The sequence below is a fragment of the Eupeodes corollae genome, chromosome 2 (genome assembly GCF_945859685.1).
Source record: "Eupeodes corollae chromosome 2, idEupCoro1.1, whole genome shotgun sequence".
Classification (NCBI taxonomy): domain Eukaryota; kingdom Metazoa; phylum Arthropoda; class Insecta; order Diptera; family Syrphidae; genus Eupeodes; species Eupeodes corollae.
In genome coordinates, this window is record NC_079148.1 from 1,885,089 (window position 1) to 1,911,567 (window position 26,479).

At 31.7% G+C, this 26,479-nt stretch overlaps 2 protein-coding genes across 15 annotated transcripts in view; both read right to left on the reverse strand.

Annotated features, from left to right (window-relative positions):
- LOC129944733 (disks large 1 tumor suppressor protein) overlaps nucleotides 1-26,479 on the reverse strand; it is a 99,786-nt gene that overhangs the window by 51,537 nt on the left and 21,770 nt on the right. For 11 of the 14 annotated variants that reach the window (XM_056054388.1, XM_056054387.1, XM_056054380.1 and 8 more), the window contains one exon: nucleotides 14,405-14,529. In XM_056054388.1, the coding sequence (XP_055910363.1) occupies nucleotides 14,405-14,529 (125 nt within the window). Of the gene's footprint in view, nucleotides 1-412; nucleotides 1,353-3,899; nucleotides 4,018-14,404; nucleotides 14,530-26,479 lie in introns of those variants that run through there. The other 3 variants (XM_056054390.1, XM_056054389.1, XM_056054393.1) reach the window with 3 other exon arrangements.
- LOC129944735 (PCI domain-containing protein 2 homolog) lies at nucleotides 16,768-18,335 on the reverse strand. The gene is made up of 3 exons (XM_056054395.1): nucleotides 17,908-18,335; nucleotides 17,613-17,853; nucleotides 16,768-17,545 (listed from the first exon to the last, which is right to left on the reverse strand). The coding sequence occupies exons 1-3, from the start codon at nucleotides 18,128-18,130 to the stop codon at nucleotides 16,816-16,818; spliced, it is 1,194 nt and encodes a 397-aa protein (XP_055910370.1). The 5' UTR covers nucleotides 18,131-18,335; the 3' UTR covers nucleotides 16,768-16,815.

Consider the following 26,479-nt stretch of genomic DNA (forward strand, 5'->3'; position numbering starts at 1 on the left):
GAGAAAAATTATTTTTTTCAATTTCACGCATTCTAACAGATCTAAAGTTTTCTAAAATGTATCATAGTCATTTAAAAACACTTGGCTTAAATTTGTATTTGAACATAATTCAAAGTTTTTTTTTATTTTAATTTATATCTGATATCATGTATATAGATATTAATTATGTATGTTCATCAGGTTTATTTGAAGTTAAGATTACAAATTACTACATAAATGCAGGTACATAAATATTTTATCAAGACCCAAAAAACCACACCTTGAATTATTGAACTCTTGATTTATTCTCTTTTATTTATTTACTCGAGGAAAATTTAAAGAAAAATATAAATTTCAAAAAAGAAATAATAAACAATTATTTTTGTATAGTAGAGGTGTACCTGTACATTGTATTTATATGTTTATAACTTACATTTGAACAACAACAATTATATTGGTTCTCTTTCAAAACATGAGGTGGAGGTGCGCGTCTACGTTTACGGATGCGAACAGGCGATCGTGAACCAACGTAATTAGAAAAACGCCGCCTCGAGTGGCGAACTATCGACACCCAATCAATCATTTTTTTCTTCTGTTATTGTTATTTCTCTTATATTTTTAGAAATAATTTTAAATCTCACTCATGGATTCTTTAATAGTTTATTTAAAACAAAAAAACACGCAATTAAGATATTATTTGGAATTTTAAAATTTAATTTATCTTCAAAATAAAGAAACACTTGTTCATTATGTGTAATTTTTCAAAATGTATAAGTAACTTCATTCACTATGGTTTCAGTAAATTATTTTTGAGAATACAAACATTTTATAAAAACAAACATCCTTTTTCCACGATGATTGTTTTTTTATTTATAAATCGTTTATAATAAATTTTCTTTAAAAAAACATCAACAATTTATTTTTCAAAAATCAAACATTCATCGGGTTCCCAATACATCGCTAGAAAATATTAATACTTCTTTTGAGTCTTAAATAAAATTGGAATGAATGTCAAGCAAATCACTGTTCGGAATTATATCCTCATTAAAAAAAGAAACACGAACAGAGCTACATACGTCAAATAAAACAATTAATTATATCGTAGCGGTATATTTATTATTGGCGAAACCTTGTTATTTGCTCATGAGGAAACACCACGAAAAACACCTCGAATCGACTCGACACGGTGCCGCTGCCACAAGCCGATGACGCCCCCGCGACAGGTTATTTTCAATCAAATACTACATAGTTAACATTTCGTTGAGATTCAAATCTTTTTAGCTTTCTGCTCGTAAAAGTCAGTTCAATTTATGTTGGAATTGGAAAAATTACTGAAACATTCAGTCTTTGTTTTATTCTGTATTTTTTTTAAACAATCAAATGGACAGTGCACGGACGGAGCACTTTTTTACATTTTCAGGTATACCACTCCAGCTAGTATTTTGTATCTCACTGAAGACCGATTCAAGAATGAGAGACTTTTTAGCCTCTGGACTGGATGTACGCTGCTGTGTACATGTTTCCCAGTCAGCAGAACTCAAAAGTATTGTTTACCAAAATTCAAACAGTTTGCAGCGCCACAGAGCAAAAGTGAAGCTCCTTCACCTTATGCTTATTGTCGACGACGCCGCGACGACGACGACGTGTCGATTCAATTCGATACGATGTCGATGATGTTGGGACGGTGGTGTGGTGTATCGTTTTGAGCTTTCTCGTCACCGGAGTTTTTTTATTTTCCAATACGCATGCTCCTTTTTGTGTGCTCCTGATGTTTCGCCTCGAAAATACCTAATTTTATGACTGATAATTGAGTCTTTCGTTGCTTTTTGGAAAGAAAAAAGAAACACATACCAGACACACCTATCATCAAATACTTGACAAGTAATATATTTGAAACATGTCGTACGAATGTCCCGCTTAAAAAAACACTGTTACTTTTTTCAGTACAAATGATATTACGTACGTAGTTTTGGTTGGTTGTCAATGATGATACTTAAGTTCCGAATTTGTGAATGAAAAGAAATTTCACAAGGAAAAAAGGATTCTTGATTTGGCATAAAATTTGTATGTACACATGTATAGGATAGCTTGCTGAGGCTTAACGAAGGATAATTATGGCTTATTCGCCCTCTTCAAAAAAAGAGGTTGAAAAGCACAGCCAATTTTTGTTCAAAATGAGTTTAATCAACTTTAATCAACTTATCCTGGGGTGGAATTGGCGATAGTTGATTTTGATTCTCAATTCGTTGATAGTAGTTTTGATTTCTCCACATTTCTCTAAAACATGATAGAGATAGCTGTTGTCAAAAAAAGACTATCACTTTATCGAACGAGCCTTTTTGGATATTACATTAGTTTAACTCTGAAAACAGAAGTATGGTTTGACTTTAAATGTCAATGTGTTCAACTGTCACACTTTTGTGTGAAACATAATTATCATAGTTTACACTTTGAAACTTTTTATCATCAAAATATCATAGTTATTTTCATCTCAGCTTCTAAGTTTAATATTAAAGGTTTGTTTGTAATGTAAATCTGTTTGCAAGTTGGGAAAAATATTCTGAATTTGAACGTTAAACGTACACAAATATTTTCATTTAGAAATGTTTGCTTTTAAACATTACCATATCAGATTGCGTGTGAAAGTTTATCAAGTGCCGTATAGGAACATTTCATATTCACACCGATTTTTTATACTACGGAGGGAAACAAATGTAAATTTTGCCATTATTACACTCCGATTACATCCGCAACTTATTCACACGTTTATTAAGCTTTTATAGCACTGTTACAAAACGATGATATCCATATCAAGGAATTCACATAACTTTTTGAAATAAAGATGAAACACAAAAACAGTTCTGAATTTTTCATTAAGTTGTATTTTAAGTTATGTTTGATAGAATCCGGTTCAATATATTTGTTTTTAAGTTCTCAACAGAGCATAAGCTGTCAAACAGAAAGTCGTGTTTCTTTTTTAAAACGTTTAGAGCTTAAAATTTGTATTTGCTTATAAGTTCTGAACACGTTCTGAAACAAGAATAAAATCCAAATCTTCGTTTTCGTTTTTGTTAAAACAAAAAATAAATGCTTGTTTGATTAAAGTTATCTATCCTATTTTAATTTAAGTCTTGAATCTTATTTCTTGCACCTGTTGAAGAAATTGACAAGCAAATCGATATATGTCAAAAAGTGACAGCTAAGTGTTCAGTTGTGTTTCAAAAATAATTCTGAGCACTCAAAACACACTTTTTGTTCCAAGGATGTTGATATGCTCGGGCTCTGTTCAGAATTTATTCTGACTTAAAAAAGACAAACGCCTTATGAGGGTTGTTCAATGAGAATACATCTGAACACAACCCTAGAGGCAGTGTCGGAAAAGTTGAGGTCGCATTCGGCGATCATTCCAAAGATATTCGGGTAGATTTGTGTTGATGTAATCGCATGGAAAAATCATCTGCTGTCAAAACTAATTATGGGTCAAAAGTATCAGAATACTCTGGGGGATGGTTAAAGCTTTCATCTTCACAAAATCTTGTTCAATTGAAGCGTTTTGTCAGGTACTCCTCATTATGTACACACAATTACATTGCCTTATGTGATTCCATAACGATGTATAAGCACACGATTTTTTCCGGATATCCGGACCCAGTAAGCCTCCTTCTTGTGGATATAAAATATTAATGTTGATTCGCGTGGGAAGATTTAAAATAAAATAAAGGAACAAAAGAAAAACCACCCAACTTTTGTTCAACTTGTTGCTCCTTGGAAGAAAAACACAAACACCAGCAACAGAATGTGATTTGTTTTACGCAATTTAATGACAAGAAGAAAACAAACAAAAATTCCAAAACTAACGACGACGACGCGTCGAGACGACGCAAAGGATATGCTGTATTTTTTTTTGCAAAAGTACCTACCAAAAGTTGTTCTTCGTTCCTTGCCGAAGTTATCTCACAATTTCGGCTGATATTCGAAGAAATCTTAATTAACTGTAAAGAAAGGAAAATCATTGGGTCAGCCTTTGTGTTGTGTCTTTTCATTTTTGATTTCATTTTGCATTGTGTGTTTTTTGTTTTATTTTGTTTTATTTTATTTTCTACAACTCGTGCTACATGAAATAAAAAATAATTTTAAAAAAATGTTCGCTAAAAAGAACGAACCAACGAACGAACGAACAAACAATTAGCAAGAAATATACACATATACGAACGATATATAATAAAATATAGAAATGTACAGTTATACAAAGAAAAATAGTCAATATTTATTTTTATATATATATAATGTATATGTGATTCTGTTTTGAGTGAGAACTGAGAAAGGAAAAAATTAAATTAAAACCAATACAAAATCAGGGTTGCCATGTCTTAAACACACCTGTTAAAGAAATTTTGTGTTCAATATTATCACATTTAACGAACTTATCTGTCAAAAACCAACTATAAAAATGACATCCTCATTGTCATCCTTGTTGTCACATTGGTGGTATATTGTTTGGTTTTATTTATTTATAATTTTAAATAATAATTGCTTAAAGCAAGTTCACGTTTTTATAATAATATAATAATTTATAAGAACGAACCAAAATTTCGTATATGAATTAGATTTACGTAATGTGGTAAGCCTGTAGCAAATGACTTGAATATGTCCTTCTACCAGACGTATTGTCGGGTCGTTGGATATATCCCTTCTGTAGCCTGTTGTGCTTGTCTGCTGTGATGGGTTCTCTTTTTCATTTGATATGCATACTAAGACATTTGTAAGAAACTAAACTAGGTTATCGCCCAATCTACCACCCATTTTCACCCACAACTCACGAACAGAGGTGGATTTTGTTATATTGCAAAATAAATGGAGCCCGAAAAAAGGTCACTTGTCCTCTGTGGAAAATAAGGGTTACACATTATTTTTACCAAGTGACCATTTAAGGAAAAATAATCTTACAGATTTCTTTTACGGGAAGACAAAGGCCAGTAAAGTTTGGATTTGTGATTTGATCATATTAGAGCAAAATTTTCAATAATCTGAAATTACTAAATAATAAACTACATACTAGCGACTCTAAAATTTTTAACATTTTCTTAAGTTTTGCTAACAAGTAAATTACGAACTCCCTTTTATTTAAAAGAGGACATCCGAACATGTCAAAACAGTGTTACCTCAAGAAAATAAACAAAGCACACCATCGTAAACGGACCTTATAATTGGAAATGTCAGATCACTCAATTACTTGGGAGTCAAAATCAGAACAATAATCTGATTTTGTTTATTGTGTATAAAAAGTATTGATGCTACGACGACCAACTTTTGTTGAATGCAAATGAGAAAAAGAGTCGTGCTCGAGAGAATCATTTATTAGAAATAAAGCAAATGAATTTCCAACTTTTGTAACCTGAGATTGAACGCAGCTAATGACAGATGTCATATGGACTTAGTTAATATCAATATTTTGGAAAGTTACAATGATGGAAAATACAATTTCAGAAGATTTAAAAAAACAAAAACAACGCATGATATAATAAATATGAACTGTTTTGAAGAATATTTTAACCAAGTTTTAAAAACTGTTTTAAAACTGATTTAGTGATTTAAGATCTTCTATAACATATCGATATCTCCTTTTAAACTCTTCTCAATTTTATCAATCACTAAATACGAAGCGTACCTGTGGCATGATGGTTAGTGCGTTGGACTATCATGTCAGAGGTCTTGGGTTCGATCCCTGCCTATGCCATCTTAAGTCTTCTCACGGGTACTGCCTCTTGTCATGGAAAAGTGCTTTCTCAAATTAGCCGTTTGGATTTGGCATATAAACTGTAGGTCCCCTCTATTCCTGACAACATTACTCGCACACAGGAATGGTTGAGAGTTGTAAGTCACTAGGCCCTAGTTCTCAACGGACTGTTGCGCCACCCAATTTTAATTATTTATTTGACCGCTTGGATTACACTCTCTATTATAAAGGGTGTCTAAAATTTGTTCAAAAAAAATTGTTCATATTTCTGAGAATACAAAAATTTCAGATCAATTAGAAATATAAAAATAAAAATTAAAACAATTTGCTGTCATTAATCAAAAATTAAATACAACCAAACCTTATTTTCAAAAACTAATTCGATTTGCTTCGTATTCCCTAATCAGGCTACTGATATTTCAAATCCATCCCTGGAGTTCAATGGTTTGAACTCCTAATGAAATAAGATCCTTATAATCCGGAGCGATATAAATATTTTTTTCCGCTAAGGATTTCGATTCATACGTTGGAAGCGTTTGAGACTTTGAGTCATCGAATTGATAGCAAAAAACTTTGAATTTGAAACTTACATGAACTTTACATATAAACATTCACCCCAAATACATTCAAAACACTTACTAGTTGTATGGAATACATGCAAATGTATGTATAATGTATATGTAAATAAATACAAAAATGTTTTTTGAATGTATGTAGGAATACACAGGAAACCATATTGTTAGATGATTTTTTGTTGTTGCTTTGGCAAGACACCGGAAGAATGCCATGAAAGAAATTGTACATGCGATATCAAGGACTTCTTTTCAACGTCAATTTCGGTCGGTTGGTTGTTTAAAAATCGCAATCGCGTGATGTGTGTAAAATTTAAAACATGTTACATACAAACGTACAATGTGCAAGTACAGTGCTGTCAAAAAAGTTACGGATTTTTTAACACATCCACATAAAGTATTTTATTAATTTATAAATAATAATTTGCTTTAGGCAGAAAAAATGATCTTCATTCATCTAAAAAAAAAGAAATAACAAAAATAATAAGTTAGTTTTGATCTGTCAAAAAAAGATCTGATTTTTTTTAGCTCAATGACTGCGTTCAATCTGAGACAGATAGGGTATCCGGATACCTTTTTGTTAGTGTCTTACAGCTGATCAAAAACACCTGAGATGTCAATTAGGTATCCAAAGATATTCACCAATTTCTGGGGTATGTATTTATCTGACAGAACAGCTGATTCAACTCATGGTTGTATTTCAAGAAACTTGAAAATTCATTTCAGTTTTTTGTATTCGTTTTTACAGACAAAATGTTATTTGAAGTTGTATTTGAGGGTGTTCTGTACAAAATAGACGTTGAAGAAGCTAGTTGCCTCCGAATGTTGAAAGGTAATTATGATCTATTTTTTAAACTTCAAAATTGACTTATTTAGTTCTCGTTTTGTAGCAAATTGGTCGCTAGGTCTTACCTCCATCTAGTGGTCAGCATTCTATATTTGAAGAACCTCATCCTGTTTGAATTTTTGACTTCAAACTTAAATGTTTCTCTGGTTTTTGTGAACAGCTGAATTCGTTCAACATGGTATCTAAAAAACCACCTATCCAAGATATTCATCACAAGTTTGAACGCAGCCATTAACGCTTTGACCTCACGTTTGGTTTGACAATCGAAAGGAAAAGAACGCAATGTTACGAAATGTGTCTCCAAACGGAAGCTTTAACTCAAATTTGCTAAACGTTTTGTCTGATAGATCAATAGCTTGAAAAATTTAAAGGGTTAGTTATTGAAATATACATACATACATAGAATAAGTATACAATTTTTTTTTGAAACGTTCTATTTTTGTAGAACAGAAAATGGGTTTCGAAGAACTCGTCATGGATTGAAGAACTCCGTAGATTGAGCTCCTGAACCCACCGACGCGACGTCTCTCAGTCTGCGTTTCTTTCTGCTTCATGAGCTGAACATACCCAGGATAGTCTGTGTAATCTACTTTCTTAATAAATTTATTTAATTTCGATTTCAAAATTCATATTTTTAACTGCACGAAGAGTCAAACAGCTGCTTCTGATAGAAGTGTCATTTTAGAAACGTCATTCAAAGCAACCTCAAAGCAGGCCCATCGTAACGCAGACGAAGTCGAAGCTGAAGCATGTTTGTGTTTCAGCCATTAACTTCCTTAAGAGCTTCCTTTCTGAACTTTTAGACAGACTGAGATCACCTCAAACTGCCTTCAAGGTAGCAAAAGGGTCTTTCAATATTTAATATTTTATTTTTAGAAAAATAACCAGAATATTTTTTAACAGCACTATACATACTCGTACATATGTGTCACAACGTCAACTCACAACTTTTTAGACGCACATAGATAGTTTTTAGTTTAAAGTTCTAGGGACGAAAAATATCTACACCTAGTTATACATATGTCTATAGTTTTCAAAGCCATTATACTATTTACATTTGTCGACATGTGAGATCTGGTTAGGTTAGGGATATATGTTTATATGTTTTGTGCATTCAATAGTTGATATTTTTTTAATGGATAAAATATCCTTGGCTTAGTTAGAAATTACAAAAAGAAGGGGGTTGAAAATTTAAATTGCTTGTAGTGCTTTTTATTACATAATAATTGCTATTTGCATCAATTTTAACAAATAACTTTCAACGGAATATATTGTAGTTAAATTAAATTTTGCGAAGCCAAGGAAGCATACATATATAAAGCTAACTTTCACTTTATAATAGCAGTAGTAAACTAAAGGGCCCTATACAGCCCTATTCTGCTATTCACGTGGGTCGTATATTCGATTCACCCATTCGATTTATTGACACTACCTTTGCATTCTGCTTTCCATCGGATGAACTACATTATCCTAAACCATTTTGACATTCAAATAAACAGCTGTTTATATAAAAATCTTGGAAATGTTGGATAAATTGTTTTGATTCATATAAAAATTAAGTTCAATCAATCCACCTAAACAGAATGAACAGTATTTGACTTTTTATTCCAATTGTAAGCAAAGGAATAAGAGAATCCTCAAACAGAGAGCTTCGAAGAAATGTTAAAAAGTGTCTTCTTTCAACTTAAAATGTTAACATTCTTTTATTTATAAAACAAATATTCTAAATTTAGCAATAAATTAGTTTTCACTTACATTTCCTTACAAAAATGAAACCACACATCAAATGAAAAATCCGCTGAATTTTATATCCGGATCTAAATTGTATAGAATGAAAGCTTTCTCGTGAATAGAAGAATACCGCGCAGTATTACCGACGTTACCGACATACTCAGATTCACTTCAAATGAATAGCAGAACAATGATTAGTGAAAATTCAAGTAAAGTTCCCCCCGATGAATACTAGAATAGGCCTCTTAGTTTTTAGCGTTATGTACCTATATTCAAAAAATAAGAATTGTCAGTTTCCTCTGTTTACCATAATCTTAGAATTTTTCTATCATCAAAATAGTGGACATTCTATTTTTTAAACAAACGACACTAACAAATTCTTGTTTGATTGACAGAATTTATATTGGACTCTTTTGAGGCGACACATTTTGATGTTGCAATCACTTCATCTTTCTCGCCTCTGTTGTCTTAGTGACAAATAAATATAATGGCATTCTTCCATTTGTTTAAATGAGGCTTTAAGATTTCTTAAAATTTGTTATACATTCATTGAAGGACGCGATGCTAGGTGTATTTTTGAAAAGTATTTTGAATCTCTAATGTAATTTCTTTCTGTTTTGATTTTGAAATATCGTCTTAGTTTTATAAACAAAACGGATCAATGTGTTGCAGATTAGCACTTTGAAATATTTCTATTGTTTTTTGAATGTGATACTTTCACACCTTAATTCACACCTAAAACTAAAACTTAACTAATATATCGTAGAGGGAGGGTTTGAGCATCAGCTACCTACATTGAGTTAGTTGAAAGTTAAACATTGCCCTAGTTTTTATGTGCGATAATTTGTCTGAGCTTCTGAGTTGAACTTGAATACAAAATTAAACAAACTTAAAATGACAATCTCACAGTGGGTCTAATTTCATATTTTAATAAAAAGCAAAAAAAGATTCATCAACAGGGGAAGATAGAAAACCGTATGAATATTTTAAAAATATTACACCAGATTTCTAACGGCTTCACCGCTGACGACCCCTAGAGTTTTCGAAAGGCAATTATTTTTCCGCTACATAAAAAAGGTAATTTTGAAGATCCATTAAATTATAGAGGCATCTCCTTTTTTTAATACAGCAGTAAAGATCCTTGCCTCGGTATTATTTAATAACTCAACGAGTGGCTCGAATCTGAGCACATATTAAACGAATTCCAAGCTGGCTTTAGGAAAAACTACTCGACAATTGACCAAATTTTGTCATTAATAAATATTGGAAAGGAAAAAAGCTTTAGGTACACTTTTTTTGTGGATTTTCGAGCAGCCTTCGATTCAATTTGCCGGGCAGCACTTTTTTACAAGCTTTATAAGTATGTAATCTCAACTAAACTTATATCTGTCATGTCGCACGAGTTTGGGATGGAAATTCTCTTTCAGATGAGTTTGGTACGTCAATTAGCGTTATGCAAGGATGCGTTTTAAGTACTCTTCTCTTTATCTTATACTTAAATGACATAACTAATTCGGCGAAAGGTGGTATTCCCTGCGTTTAATTTCGTGTTGGGTAGGGTACCTTGGAGATGTGGATTTTTAGATACCTTGTTGAAAGAGTTAAATAGCTGTATTGAGATAGCTGTCAAAAAATAAAAACAACTTTCAACTGTTCACAAAAAGCAGAGAAATATTAAAGTTTCGAAGTCAAAATTACCCGTGTTTTATTGGAAAATCTATCCATAGTGTAGTAGGATCTTAAACCAATAACAAAAACAATATCCATAGTATGAATAACACCGATAAAAGTGAGAGTAGAATCTTACTATGGATGGGTTTTTGACATTTATACGAGTCTCGAATGGATCTTATGTGATCTCATTCTCAAATGTTGGTACGATTGATATTGCATTTGTATCTCGATGGCTGTATTCGTTAAGAAGTTGTGCATTTGGAATCATGTGTTTTCCATTAGGGAAACAAATCTGTTGATATTATTTTAACTTTGAAATCTCAATTTCCAGATGTTTTGTTACCATTTCTTCTTTAAAATTTTTCAATTTTACTATTTTTAGTTAATTTTTTTGCTAAAGTTAATTTTAACTTCTCATTTTCACAACACTTTCTTTTATTTTATTATTATTCTAAAAGATCTTCTTCCAGTTGTACCAATTTTTAAATACAAAAATCTGGCTACTGCGGATCGTTTTGTTGGCATTTTCTCACTGAACTATATTATGGAATACCAAAAAACGCGCTTTTTGTTCTAAGATAAAACATTTAATAGATAGTTTAACTGATTCGTCAGACTATGAGGACTATTATGAAGTGTCAATACCTAGATATAAACCATGTGTAGAATCAGCTGTTCAGTCAGATACCTATATACCCCAGAAATTCTTCCATACCTTTTGATTCCTTTTTTGACATATCAGGTGTTATTTTACACGTAAAACGCTAACAAAAAGGTATCCCAATACCCTATCTGTCTGAGGTTGAACGCAGCCATTGATATAAGAGGAAAGAATATTCCAGGACTGATGTTCGCTGACGATATAGTTTTCCTAGCTGAAACTATAGACGGGATGCATCAAATGATAAATAGGCTTCAACTTTATTGCAAAATATGGAATCTAGAAGTAAATCTTTCTAAATCAAAAATGATGCTATTCAGAAACGGTGGTGGGAGATATTCCAGGAGGGAGAAGTGGATGTTTGACGAGGAACCGATAGAAATATTAAAGGACTACAAGTATCTGGGAGTTTTGATTGCATCTAACTTGAATCTAGAAAAACATTTACAATCCAAATTATTGGAAGCAAAGGGTGCTATGTGTTCTGTGTGGAGAAGTTGCATGCTAAGAAATAGCGTTTTGCTCATAGCCCAACACAAAGTATTTCGAGCTACCGCAATTACAATACTGGGGCTTTACTCTGGAATGCGTTTCGAAAGTAAATATTTTCGAAAACGAATATTTTGTACTCTCTGTTTCTAATGCGGATAAGAAATCTAATACTTACGGAATGACAAATCCGCATTCGGATTTTTCGTACCTGGCAATGCATTTCCGAATGTCATAAGCGAAATGAAAATTTTGTTTCTACACCAAGAGAGGTAACAAATTGCCAGGTCGTTTTTAAAAGACACAAAAGGAAAATTGCGTTAAGTTGTGTGAAATAGATAAAATATAAGTAAGGAAATAATAATTTTATTCAAAAATTAAGCGAATAAATTCCAGGGAATCATCAGCGAAAAATGTCCATACCAAACAAAAGCAATTTGAAATTATGATGGAATTCGTATGACTTGAAGGAAAAAAAGGGTACCTCGGCAAAAGACAAATTTTAATACAAAAAACGAAATGACTATGAACAAAATCAGCTTAAACTTTCTAAGCTTGAATTAAAAAGAGAGATGTGGAAATTGCCAAGAAGAGAAGTGTAAAAAAGTCATTACGATAATTCTCAAGTGATAATAATGACTGAATTTTTTCGTCATCTTCTTTTTGATTTGTTTTGATTTTTTTTTGTATTTTTGCTTTCACAAATCTCATAAGAAATACTTCGAAACTCGGCAAATCTATTCGATAAATAGAAAAAGTACTAGACGATTGTTTTATTCGATTCGAACATTTTACAGAGTATGAATTCATAAACGTATCGAATATCAGATTCGAATCGGATTGGCTTTCGAAACGCATTACAGAGTATAGGGGCCCTGTTTTACGGAGCGCAAGTATGGGGGTATCGATCGTTTGAAGCTGTGGAAAAGTTTTATTAAAAGGACTTTCAAGTTGCCAAGTACGACGCCAACTATATGTTACATCTTGAAACAGGAATAGGACCCCTCTTTTTAGACACAATTAAATTACATTTCAACAACTTGTCAAGAGTTTTTGAGATGGGCGACGAAATAATTCCGCGAATAGTACTCACAGAAGCTATCAATTCTGAAGTTTCGTGTGTTAAAGAGTGGAAAAAACTGGCAATTGAATGCTACTTTTTCAATATCAGAAAACGAAAGTATCGAGGTTGAATTTTGAGGACTTGCTGAAAAAAGTCGGCAACATGATGTACTATAAGTTTATAAGTGAAGCTGAAACATCTATCTACAGATCTTACTACAGTAAAGTTAACCATTTCTTGAACCACAACACCTACGTCTTGGCCAAAAACAGTACACAAAAAATCAGCTTGTCATTTAAAGTAAGAGGTGAACTCATCAATTTAAACTACATTCCTCACCGCCCAGAATTGCCAATATTTTGCGATTTATGCAACGCAAAGAACGCGAAGATTTGTTTCATTTCCTGGGAGTTTGTCCAATACTCAAGGAGTTCCGAAAGCACTCGTTTAGGATAGATATACTCGGTTTAAAAGAAACGATCAACATCTTGAATGGAGAACTCGATTGGGACCTTCTGTATGAATACTCATTTAACGATCTTCGCTATAGAACCAGAATAATTGAGGAAAATTTGTAAGGTTTTAAAGTTTGAAAGCCTTCGGAAACACCATTTAAAAACTTTTGTAATCTTATAATTAAGAATATAATGCTTTGTTCTTTCATCTTTTAAGTCAATAAAACTAGTCTAAAACTTAAACTTAAAACTTATTTTAATAAAAACATATGCATATGTATGTATGTATACGTACAAAAAAATGCGTATACGCCACAGTGTCCGTAAAATGAAGTGTCTGTATCACCAGCCACAAATCTCTTATCAAAGAAATCCTATTATAGAATACTAAAGATGTTGAAATATGTATTCTAGTGGTTTCATAAAACTCTCGATTGATACACAAAAGACCACAAAATCTCGGAGGTTAAGTGTACGGTGTGGCATTAGATTCTAGAACATATGTTGAAAAACTTTCTTGTACTCTTAACATGTGTTTCCAGTTAAATAAATATCACTTATAAAATTAATTTGTAGCCTTTCAATAAGTAAAAAGCTTTTAGGAAACTTTTAGTTGCTGGTTCAATGGTAAGTATGTATGTAAAGCATCCAAATGACTTTGTAATCCTTTGGAACCAATACATGGTTGAAACATTTAGAAAACCAAGGGCTATTCCGATCAAAATCAAGCGTATAATAAAGACATAGGTTTCCATTAAAACCTGCTCACTAAATTTCAATATTATCTCTTCGTACCAACGTTAGTTGCCATCCTTGTGCTTTCTAAGGAATATATTTAATTAACGATGATTGATAAATGATGAAAAATACATGCTCTCGATTTTAGAGTTAAGATTTTTAAAAATAAAAGACATGTATTTTATCGATGGCGATGGTCTGTTTTGTTTTTTGTTTGTATCTACTTTTAAATTTACGAGCAGAGCATTCATGGGACAAGTCCCCTTAAGTCATGCTGTATTGAAAATATTATGTTTTATAACAAAAATTCGTGTTGCAAGTGTTTTGTTTTACCAAGAAGCATGATTTTAGAAGTTCCCTTCTCGCAATGCAAATTAAAAAAAAAATATTTAAAATAAAAAAAAATACTGAAACATTCAAATATAAAATAATTTTGTTTGTTTTGTTTTTAAACTTACGTCTGATAATTTAATTGTGTGACCTTCTTGTTCCCATTTACTTGCTATTTGTAATGTTTCTGCGGTCTTTTGTTGAATTGTCTTCGAGTCGTCCAATAAAGTTAATTCATAGAATTCTTGTATATCTAAAAACGAAAGAAATCTTATATCAAGTTCGAAGTTGTAAATTTTTCAATTAAATTTTCTTAATTAAAAAGATGATGACATGAAAACAAAAAAGTGTGTTTGCCATTACTCAGAGGTTCATCGCTTAAGAGATTTAAATTCAAAATTGAATCCACGTTTGGCTTAAAACCAATTCTAAAAATTATATCATAAGGATTTCTTTATAAATATGGTCTCATTTTTTATCCTTTGTCTACCTTTTTAAATTTTGTATTCTAATTGTTCTTTGTTGCTAACCAATAATTATAAGCATTTTACACCAAGTCCAAACCCCGTTTTTTGGGAAATTATCGGTTTTGGTCGAAAACCTACATCGAAAACTCAAATTTTTTTATACATTTTTGGTAAACCACAAATTTTCGTAAACCATAAGTTTTATTTAAAACATCTCTATAAAAGTTGAACTAAACAAACAAACCTTTCGAAACATTCAGCGCTCAAATTAATGTTAACAAAATAGCTGATGGCTGCCCTCAAAGGAAATTGAATTGGCTTTGTCTGCGCTGATATGCTGTTCTTTGACAGCACAGGAAATGATTATCGAGTTAAGGTGTCGACGGCAAATCCTTAGGGGAATGTTTACACTTCAAGAATTTTCAAAAAATTTAATCTTGAGAGAACACATACCATATAGAACACCTTTACTGTGAAAGGAAGTACTAAGAAAGCGACGTTTTTTATGATAGAGGCTTTAAATAATGAAAGAAAGTTTAACAAAATCTTCATATTTTCTTCAACAATATTTTTCATAAATACAAAATTTGACAGCCGGTGTTAAAAAAATCTAAATGTCAAATGAAAACATGTAAATGTTCAATTTTTGGGGCTACGAAAACTTTTGGACGCTGTTGAACTGTTGAACGCCTTCATTCAGCATTCTGTAAGAGGAAAGAACACGACGACAATGAACAAACAAAAACGACGGAATCTCTCGTTTGAAAATTTGGTCACGACGAAGAAATGGAAGTTCGCAAAACTGTAAGTTTCCTTGTTAAATAATTTATTTTATGGAATTTATTAGTACCTTATTTGCGATAAATAAAAACAAAATATTTGTTCACATTTGCAGTTGAAATTAACATATCAATATCAGTTAAGGCCTTCGTCGAGCTGATGGAGAAAAAGGAGCAGTTGGCTAGTTGATTTTTGAAGGGAATCATCAAAACTGACATAAAAAGGGACAAGGGACTGACATAAAAGTGTATGTTTGTGCCATCTACACATCCAATAACGCCAAAAAATCCGGTTTTATTAAAGAAGCAAAGCTAAGCTTCAGATTTTTCTGCATCTGTCATTTAAAATCGAATCCATTTGGGCAAATATGTACTTTCATGATTCTTATGATTTCCTTAAAAAATTTGCTAACTGTTCGTTGAGCTATTCCCTAATTGAAATCATTGCCAGCGCCGTGTTGTTAACTTCCCTCCGGTAGAATTCTTAAGGAGACTACGAACCTTAATATTATTGTAATCGATGATGAACGTTGCCGAATCTGTACCTTATTATTTATTTCATCCAACACATATCTAAATGCTTCTTTGGACAATCTTAAGTACTGCTTGAATCTGTTAAAGGGTACAAAAGTTTCACTACATTTAAATATAAAAACTGAACTCACTTTGAATCAGGCAAATCAAATGGATTTGAGGTTTGCCTTACCTGCCTTTTTTTTAATTAACTGTGCATTTTCAAAACTTCGCACTCCACCTTCTTTATCATCATAACTATCGCTCCTCGTGTTGTAATACATTTCTAAACTTATCATTTTAATAACATATTTATTTTAATTTATAATTAAATAAAACCACATTTGTTAAACATTGAACAATGATTTTTTATTTCATTTTGACAGATGTTTGGTACTTTTGCATCGTTTAAAAATCTGCTACAAATTCGGCGAGTCGAAGAACTTATGGAATGCCATTAAAAAAACGACACGCCAGAGAAAACGAGAATCATCCATAAAAAGAGACATTTGTAATAGGCATGAATGTCTTCAATACCTTTTTAATGGTAGTATCATTTTTACTTATTACTGGATTTTTCGAAAATAGTTAAGTCTAAATTTTAAAATTATTCCGCTTTATTAAATTCGAATATTTAATATTCTTTAGTATGAAAATTCAAAACTTACACTGAGCTTGCTTCATTCAAGCTTCCTCTATAATCTTATTTGTTTTATAAATAAAACTCAGTCATTTGTATTTAAATTATTTTTATTTAAAATGGAAGAAAATTCAGTTCTATTATGAAACGGTGTTAAGCGCGGGAAATGGGTTCTGTTTGGATACGACCAACTTGTTATGGCTATGCGAAATGTATCCTTTAATTTTGCCCTCAAATATCAAATTAGCAACAATACAATGCGTCTCATCCATAGACATGTCCTCCTCTCCAACAAAATCCAATGCAGAACGAAAACTCTCCAAGTCCAATTGATGGGTACCCTTGATAAGATAAACCCTTTTGAAGAGATTCCTATACACCATGAACTTCAACTTCTCCACCAACAAATAGATTCCACATTTTATGAAAAAAGTTTCGTGTTTTTGAATTACTTCGTCGAATTTTCGAACGTTTCCTTTTTTGATGGAGTTTGCTAGCTCATGAAATTGCAAAACATCGTACTTTTGGAGAACTTCATTCTTTGGCATGTAGCCCAGTAGCATCTTGACCGGGGCCAGGTATATGAGAATAAGGCGCTTATTTTTGTAGAATTTGCGAGGACATTTTTGAAATGCAAAGCTAAGGAACTCATCGGCGCTCTTGTAGTCCGAATCGAACATAGCCTTTCGGCCGACAAAGTACTTGTAGGTGATTTGCTCTTGCAGGGGAAATGAATCCTTAAAGGCTGAACTATCGATGGCACGGATGAGTGGTTTGCACAAATGAAGCTTGTTGATTCGGAAGTAGACTTTGAACAATTGATTTACTAGATTTAACATTCCCAAGCGTTTGGTGTCTTCATCAGAGGACCTAAAAGTTTATGAATTTATAATTAGAAATAAAACAGGGAAACAAAATTTTAGACCTCTAGTCATACCTATTATCAGCTGCACAGACCCTGAAGCAACTCATTAAGCTTTCAGCTGCTTTCTCTAATATCTCGCCGGGTGTGGAAACTTTCCCATTGACTTCACATCTCTGGGCTAAGACCCTCAAATCCAGACAAGTCGTATACATAATTGGCAGACACCAGTTCTCCTCCTTAAGTTGTTGCAACATTTTCACAACGCTCTGAATACACACCATTTGGTTTTTGTATGCCTCCATGTGGTCTCGACCTTTTTAATTCAAAATGTATTTGATATTTAGCTTAAAGTTTAAAAAATTCTTACTTTCTGAATTGAGGTGGTAGAGAACTTTTAAATGGGAGACAACTACCTCATCGATTGGTGGATCCAACTGTCGTTCAACATAGTTTTCTGGTTCCAATAGATATAGATTCCTATTCATGATGTGTTTGTCTTTCAACGACAAAAAACTCGCCACCGTCTCTCCATCCTGGACGGACCAAGCTCTTTGAACACCCGACAAATAGTTATTCAAAGTGCCGAACATTTTTATTACGCTTCAATGAAGTAGTTACGCTAAGATTACTGTATTTTTATGGGCTCCTTCAATGGAGATATTTGATTTATTGTTTTCTACATAAACCACACAATGTATTAGCAATTTTTAAACAAATTATTTGCTGATATTTGATTTTAAAGCGCGGCACCGAAGAAAATATGTTGAATATGTAAAAAATAGACAATACCGAAAATAGTTTGACGTTTATTTAATTCACCACAACACCACTAAGCAAACTCACCAAAACTGTGAGCTGCTGCCATCTATGTTCTTAGACAGAAAACAAAACATGAGTAGAAAATCGCAAAAGAATTACTTGTGAGTGCAAAAGTATTCAGACCATTTAATTTACAGTTAATGGTCATTCCGATTACAGAATCCGTCCGATAAATGATTTGTGGATGAATTCGAAGTGAGTTTTTGATACTTGGTTGATTTGCATTCTGTGAATGTTCCGCCGTTTGTGTTAAAATTAACACCTCAAAGCATTTTTCATTTATTACTTATTTATTCTTATCGAAATCAACCATTGTATTTTGTGTCAAATTTCTTTTGAAAATGTACATAAGTGAGGACTGCAAATTTTATGTATATTTTTATGAAATGTACATATATTAGATCGTAGTTTTATCGAATCTTAATATCCTTGTAAAAATTATTTCTAAATAAGCAATGCAGGGAAAGTTATGAGTTGATTGTGTTTCCTGATTTAGCAGTTTATAAGAAAGTTGGATTTTTTTGTTTGGTGTTAAAAAAAGCTTATGATATGAATTTCAGAATGTTTTTTAAAAAACTAGATTTTATTTAACGCAGAATACTTTTTTAGTTACATAATTCGGAAAAAATAGTTTCAATGGTAGTTCCCATTTCCTTGACATTCCCATTTTTCAATTCCGCTTTCAATGATCAACTCTTACGTTAAATCATTTTTGTGTCAATGATCACAATAACCTACCTGTCAAAAGTTACAAGGGATTCTTTGTAAACGTCATTTTCAAGTTAAAATGGTAGTTTTTATGAAAAATGTTGTAAGTGAAGGAAACACAAAAACTTTTTAATTTATTTAAGGTTTTATTTAATACAAAGCTATTCCTGCGAATTATATTTGACATTTACACATGTAACACTCGTTCAGTTTTTAAAGTGATGTTTCTTAATTATTTATTGAGCATAAAGTTAAAAACCATATATCGAGGGATTTTGGACTGATTTTTTGATTATTATAATCTTATAGATATTTTCATGGAATTTATTTTTTAAATATGATCTTTGGCCAATGCCCTCTACGGATACATGTTACATAATACATTGGAACAGATGAATCGAATCGATGATTTTGAAACACAGTCTGCATAGCTCAATAGCTCTCATTTTTAAAGAAATATGGAGCGATGATGCTACGAGGGTGTAAACCACAATAGACCGTCAATTTTATTGAGTGTAATGATGATTCATTAATAGCCTTGTTCCATATACAAACATTTTGCTTTTCGATGCAGCCATGTTACCAGAAATGAGCTTCATCACTTAACATAATTATTGGGAAAATGTGCCATATGAAAGTACATAGTTTCAAAGTTAAAAATTTCAAAGCATATCCACAATTTGAAAACGTTGTTTGGGCGTGAAACGGTTCATTATGAATTGCAAAACTTTAAAGAAATGTCAATTATTTGATGGTTGAGAATAAATGTCAGACAATTGACAACAACCATCGTAACTTCAACATACACCATATATTATTATATAAAGCTAAGTCTACATAATTTGAAGGTCTTCCAAAATTGGCAGATTTTTCGATTATCAACGGTGTAAACACCCATATTTTATCTGTCAAATATGACTGACTTCTTTAATCGTTTAAACTCGCCCAAACAGCCAATTTTTTGTATTTCCAAATAGTTGGGCGATTGTCCACTAATTTTTAAATGGAAGAACATTTCTTAGCAGGAAACAACAACAAAAGTTTACAGTATTTTGAACGAATTCAAAAACTAATAAAATAGAAAGAAGTAAGAATACGCCGTCTGACAAAATAATACATTTGAAAAGCATTGGACACATGAAAAGAAAAAAATTTAGAATGTACCCAGGAGATCAAGACTAGCCGATTTTTATGGGATGTAGGTTGAGAGGATTATAAACAACCTAAGGAAATGGTTTGCAAGACGTTGGCGATGACATTGATAAAATGTAAATTCAAATAGTCATACCTCCGCACATCTTCCAATTTTAACCGTGACAAAGAAAACCGGCCCAGGGACAATGTCGAGCCCTTTCCGCTATTTTATCGTAAGCATCATTTTTAATAAAAAAAACTTACTTTTTAAAATTTGCTAGTAAAACATAAAGACTTAGGTTAATCATAATTATCCAATACTGACTCAGAATAGAAGTGGTTTCAAGGACCAGCAGTAAGCTTTTGATTTGTCGTTTACGATACAACTTATGTTCGGGCTTGCGATAAATTTTCGGAAATATCGATATCTCAATGACGTTTTTAGAAACATTCAAAGTTCTTCAATCAACCGAATTTATAGACCCTTTTGTGGCAACTTATCTACCTTTTCACTGATCTTCAACAAATACACTGACAACATATTCGTTATTTTAATATTCCCTTTCATCTGTCAATGAGGATACCAATTATTTGTTTTCTAAAGTTTTCCAACCGTGTACAACTGTCAGCTAGTCATCTGTCAAATAACTGTTACAATTTTAACTTCATAGAAAATTGGATGCTATTCCTTGGAACAGATTTGACAGTTCGGCCAAAATAGGAAGATTTTCCAATCGTGTCAACTAAGCTTAAGATATTCCATCATTTTAATAGAAAATGGGTTTTAATGTAATTTTGTTCCGCAAAATAGGAGCTAATATTTTTAAACGATGATATCGGATTGATTTCTAGAGGAAAGTACTGTTAAAAAACTGTGACAATTTTAACTTCATTGAAAATTGGATGCTATTTACTGGAAAACTTTTGACAGTTCAATCAATATTGGAAGATTTTCCAATCGATTAAACTTAGCTAAAGATATGGGTTTTTGATGTAATTTTGTTTCACAAAATAGGAGCTAATATTTTTAAACTATGATAGCCGATTGATTTTTAGAGAAAAATTCTATACAAAAGAGTTTTTAAGTGTTCTTGTTTTTGTATACTAGGGACAACATTATTTTACGTATTATGATGGAACTATTGTTTTTGTTCCACACTGTATCTCGCGCCGGTTTTATATTTGGCAATATTGTTTTCGTTTATTTTGAATATAAAATATTTGTATTTTATCATTGCTGTCTATTTCTTTTGAAATAAAACCGAGATCATGCGCATTGTTTAATAGAGAAGAAGCCATAGATATATTATGTGTCAATGCCGGATGATATACAATATACTTTGGCATATATAAAATTCGTTATATACAATATCGTGCATTTTAATCTTAAAAGGAAAACTTACATACCGACATACATATGTACTCGTATATCAACATTATGATATCTTCTAGCGATTGAGAAAGGAAGGCGCTTCGCTCATAGCTCATATAAATATATTAAGGAAGGAACGGCTATGGCTATGGCAGTGGCAGACCAGGCCAGTGCCTAGTACCAAAACAACAAACAACCAACCAACATAATGTCGCTTGTCTGTTCATTAGTTTTAGCACTTCAAGTGTTTTTCAAGTAGGTAGGTTTTTAAAATACCATATATATGTATGTTTTGAATTTTGTTAATGCTTTGTACTCTGCGCTTGTGACTACATCAAAAATAGAACTTCAATTATTTTATTTTCTTAAAAGTAGCCAAATGAGAATGGATGTACACGAGCTCATCGGGCAGCAGCAGATGTCTATTTGTTTATTCATATTTTTCTTTTTCGTTTCGCTAATGTTATGTAAAACGAACCTAATAGAAAATATATACATTTTATATATTTTTTTAATGGGCATGAAATTTATCAAAAAGATATTGTAACGAAATTGATTAGTATTCATTTTATAGTAGGGTCTACCTACATACGTCAAGGAGGTAGATACTTATACAGACATTTTTTCAAACTAAAATTTTCGAGAAAAAAAAATACCTTTTGCGAATTGACATGAAGCGCGTAAAATTATTATCCAACGAAAATATTTATATAGATTCAAAGTTTTTAGGTATTTTTACACATTTTGTTAAAACATGAAACGAAATTGTTTTAAACAAAACGATCAATTGAATGTGGAGTGTGATTTTAGAAGAATTAGACTAATTTTAGAAAAATGGCGCCCAATTCAGGAATTGTATTACATAACTAAACGATTGTATTGTAATACAACAACACAAAGAAATGAACTTTGTCTCTATTTACATGTGTATTTAAGTTTCCAATTTCAAAATGAATTCCTTAAGTAAAATAACTTTTCTTAGAATATTTTGGTATTACGTCAATTACTGAGTGCGTTGAACCGCAATTCAGTATTGATTTTATTTCAAAAAAAGTTGGCATTCGAATTTTCATAAATTTGTATGAGTTCTTAGACGAAAACCTTCACCTGGAAATTCAGATAAAACGTCACCTGACTTAACTAAAGATTACTAAAAGTTTCGAATTTTTATGACAGCTGAGGTATGTTCTTGTTTTTTAACTATTGAAAAGAATCGTTTACATTTACCGTCTCTTAACTTTAAGATTGTAACGATTTGTAGCAATAGGAAGCCATCATTTCGTTTCTAAAATCATTGTTGAAGTGTCAAATAGTAACGAATAACAATCTACTATTCAGTTCGAGGGATAAGTTGAAAGATTTGAAAGGTTAAAAAAATCATTTGTTTATAAACCAGTAATTTGGACAGTTTATATGTATTTCTAAGACCTTATGTACTCTCAGAAATATAAACTAAATTTTTCATACAAATGTGTCACTTTTGTTGTAATCTGTTATCTCACACAAAAATAGAATTGTTATGATTTGACTTCTCAAGAATTCTCTATCGCACAATTCAAGAATGGTGAAAACGAATGCAAGGCTTATTTGATTGCTAGTTGAGGATATAGAATCTTTTTATGAGATATTCGTACGGAAAATAAACAACATACATATATACGGAGTCAACCAAATATAAGAAAACAAAAACCGTAAATCAACAACGAAATAATCGATATGTGTAAGAAAAGGGATGAATTCTATAGAAGATGTAAAAATAGTCCAAAAAGCCAAAGTTATGAGCGCGAATACAAAAACTTCCGAAATTTTGTAAACAAAATTATCCAAATCATAAAAGCCAACTTTTATAAACAAACATTTATAAATGCACAATACGACCCAAGGAAGACATGGAGCGTGATAAATGAGCTCTTGGGAAGAAAAAAAGCTTCAATCAATGACGTTATACAAAACAACTTTTCAACCAACATTAATGTTAAAAAAGTATTGTGGAATATTCAGATCGACCTGCAAACCAAGTAGTGAACATTATGGATATGAGCAACATTTAAACACTAACGATGAAGCATGAAAACTTACCAGTACAGCACAGCATTTTCATTGAAGAGGCCAGCAGAGAAGAGATATTTCAAGTTCTGAGCAATGTAAACACCAAAAAAGGACCTGGGGCAGATAACATAAGACCAATTGATCACCAAATGAACGCCGAAATTTTTGCACCGGTTGCACAAGCCATAATAAATCGTAGCATAATCCAGGGTTGTGTACCAAAACTTATGAAAACGTCAATTATTCACCCAATTTATAACGGAGGGAAAAAAGCCGTAGAAAAATGCTTAGAGGAAGTAATTGTCAAAGGACTCAATTTATTTGTAAACAAACATCAAATCTTGCACCCAAACCAATACGGATTTCAAAAAAGAACAAGTACGGAAAAGCTGTTAGGAGAATTTACAAATACACTTCATGAAGGCCTTAATCGTAATCACCACGTTCTTGTCCCGTGCATAGACTTCAGCAAAGCCTTCAGCCCCGAAAAACTTCTTGAAAGCTTGAACAAAATTGATATCAGAGGATGTTTATCGGACTAGCTCAAAAGCTATTTTACTGATAGGTCGATTAAGGTTAAGGTATCAACTTCAACATCAACTTTAAGTGAAGAAAAACCTACCGTATATGGCGTTCCACAAGGCTCAAAACTGGGACTGATTTTGTTCATACTTTATACTAATGAACTACTACGATTGTTTAAAACTAATACAGCATATGCATATACGAAATCGTCAAAAAGATAAAGTAAGTGGAGTTGTCATAGACGAATATCTCCTTTATCGTGAACATATTAACACTTTAAGCCTTCAACTAAAAAGAACCCTATTTGCCTTGGTTTACTTTAAAAGTTTTTCAAACTTCGAAGTACTTAATCAAGTTTATTATTCGCTAGCGGAATCTCGAATTCGATATGAAATCCTGGCCTGGGGAAAAGCTTCAAAAACACATCTCGATAAGAAACTGAATCTCCAACATCGTGTGATTAAACTCATTAAACCTTCTTATGCACACTTTAAAGTTCTACTCGTAGATGTAAACGCATTATATCGTATGACTACTTTATAACATTATATGGATGACCAAAGATTCCTACAGCCAATAAGACATAACCTCAATACTAGAAGAATAGCACTTGGAATGCTTTAAATCCTGTCAATTTTCAACTTATATGGGAACAGAGAGCAAAAATAGTTAATGAACTACCACAGAATCTGAAAAGTATAAGAAATTTTAAGAAACGAAAGAAAGAAATTAAAAAACATCTTTTAGAATTGAATTTTGTTCTATAAGTCAAATAAGTAACGCTAAATACCTACTAGATTATGTAAAGTTTATTATTCTCAAAATAAAATTTCAATTGCATCATGAATTCAATCACTTTGTAAAATAAAATAATAATTATTGTTTATAACCGCCAGCAGATAAGCACTTTGCTTTGTGGGTAAACTATTATAAATCTTGAATATTTTTGAAAATAAAGAAACATTTGAATTGAATTGAATTGCATAGTGAATTGTGTTCAAATTTCATTTTCTTTTACAGATCAACAATTTTTGACAGTTGTCGTTCCTGAATGGTTTTTATAAATTCCAACACTTCGTAACAATGACACTTGTATATTAGTTAACAATTTATCGAAAAAGAACACACCACTAGAAATTTACAGGATTGAAAAATTCAGATATCTAGATTTAAAATGGGTTTAATTCCTGATCAAATGTTGATTGATTTTTATATATATACATATGTACATTGTACATACATATAATACAATGTATGTCAAAAAATTAAAAGCGTTTTTATTAATCTGTCAAACTCAAAATATTATTATTATTACTGTTAAGTAAGTTCTGGGCTTCCATGTTTTTTTTCCCCTTTAATTGGCGCTCAAACATTACAAGTAAATACCTTGTATTTGAAATGCTCAAATGCATTATAAAACTCTGAGCGTTCCAGATATATCCATAGCAGTCTTTCTTCTGAGCGTGTACAGGATATGTTAAAGACCCAGAGTTCAGAGTAAACAAAAAACTTAAAACCAAAGAGACCTAGTTGGAAGAAGCTATCATTGATTGACATCATTGGAATTTTATTGACAGGTTGTTAATGGACATTATTAAAAATGTCTCTCATTGAATAAGAAAGTTTTGATTGAATTCCGAAATCAGTCATTGGAATTGTTTTAAATTATAACACAAATCAGTGGGACGATTCGTAACTTCCATCCGAAAAATAGAAAGAAACATTTTTAGAAGCTGGTTATTTGGTTTAAATTGGTTTTAATTAATAAATCGCAATCGTTGGATTTTATTTTGACAGGTCGTTTATTGCGATCATTGAAAATTTCTGTCATTGGATAAATGACAAATGGATGCAACAAATTTGAATCTCTTACTAACTTTCAATCTCGAAGCACAATTTTAAAAGATAGCCATAACTGGCCCCTAAAATAATTAAAGAAAAAAAAAACAATAAAACCAAAACTATAGAGACAACCAAAGACCCAGTTATAGCTTTCATTGGTTTTCGCCATTTAAATCAATCATTGCAAATTTTGAAATCTGACATTGAAACTGTTTGAAATTGAAACACAAATCAGTTAGGCGCCAGTTATAGCTATCATTGGTTTTCATCATTGAAAACAAACATTAAAATTTTGTTGGCAGGTCGTTTATAGTTAAAATTAAAAATTTCTGTAATTGAAAAAAAATTTACTGATTGAAATCCATTGGAATTGTGTGAAATTGGAACACAAATCAGTGGAACAATTCGTTTCACTTTTGAACTCAAAAAATAATTGTCATTTCTAATTAAAGGCAAACACCTTCAAATACCGATTCAAATATGTTTCCGG

What these genes read in the sequence shown, in the direction of transcription:
- LOC129944735 (XM_056054395.1), bottom strand. Translation starts at nt 18,130, where the DNA reads ATGTTCGGCACTTTGAATAACTATTTGTCGGGTGTTCAAAGAGCTTGG. An exon ending in CTACCACCTCAATTCAGAAA is followed by an intron (nt 17,854 to 17,907) that starts GTAAGAATTTTT and finishes TGAATTAAAAAG; the next exon opens with GTCGAGACCACATGGAGGCA. An exon ending in GTCTGTGCAGCTGATAATAG is followed by an intron (nt 17,546 to 17,612) that starts GTATGACTAGAG and finishes ATAAACTTTTAG; the next exon opens with GTCCTCTGATGAAGACACCA.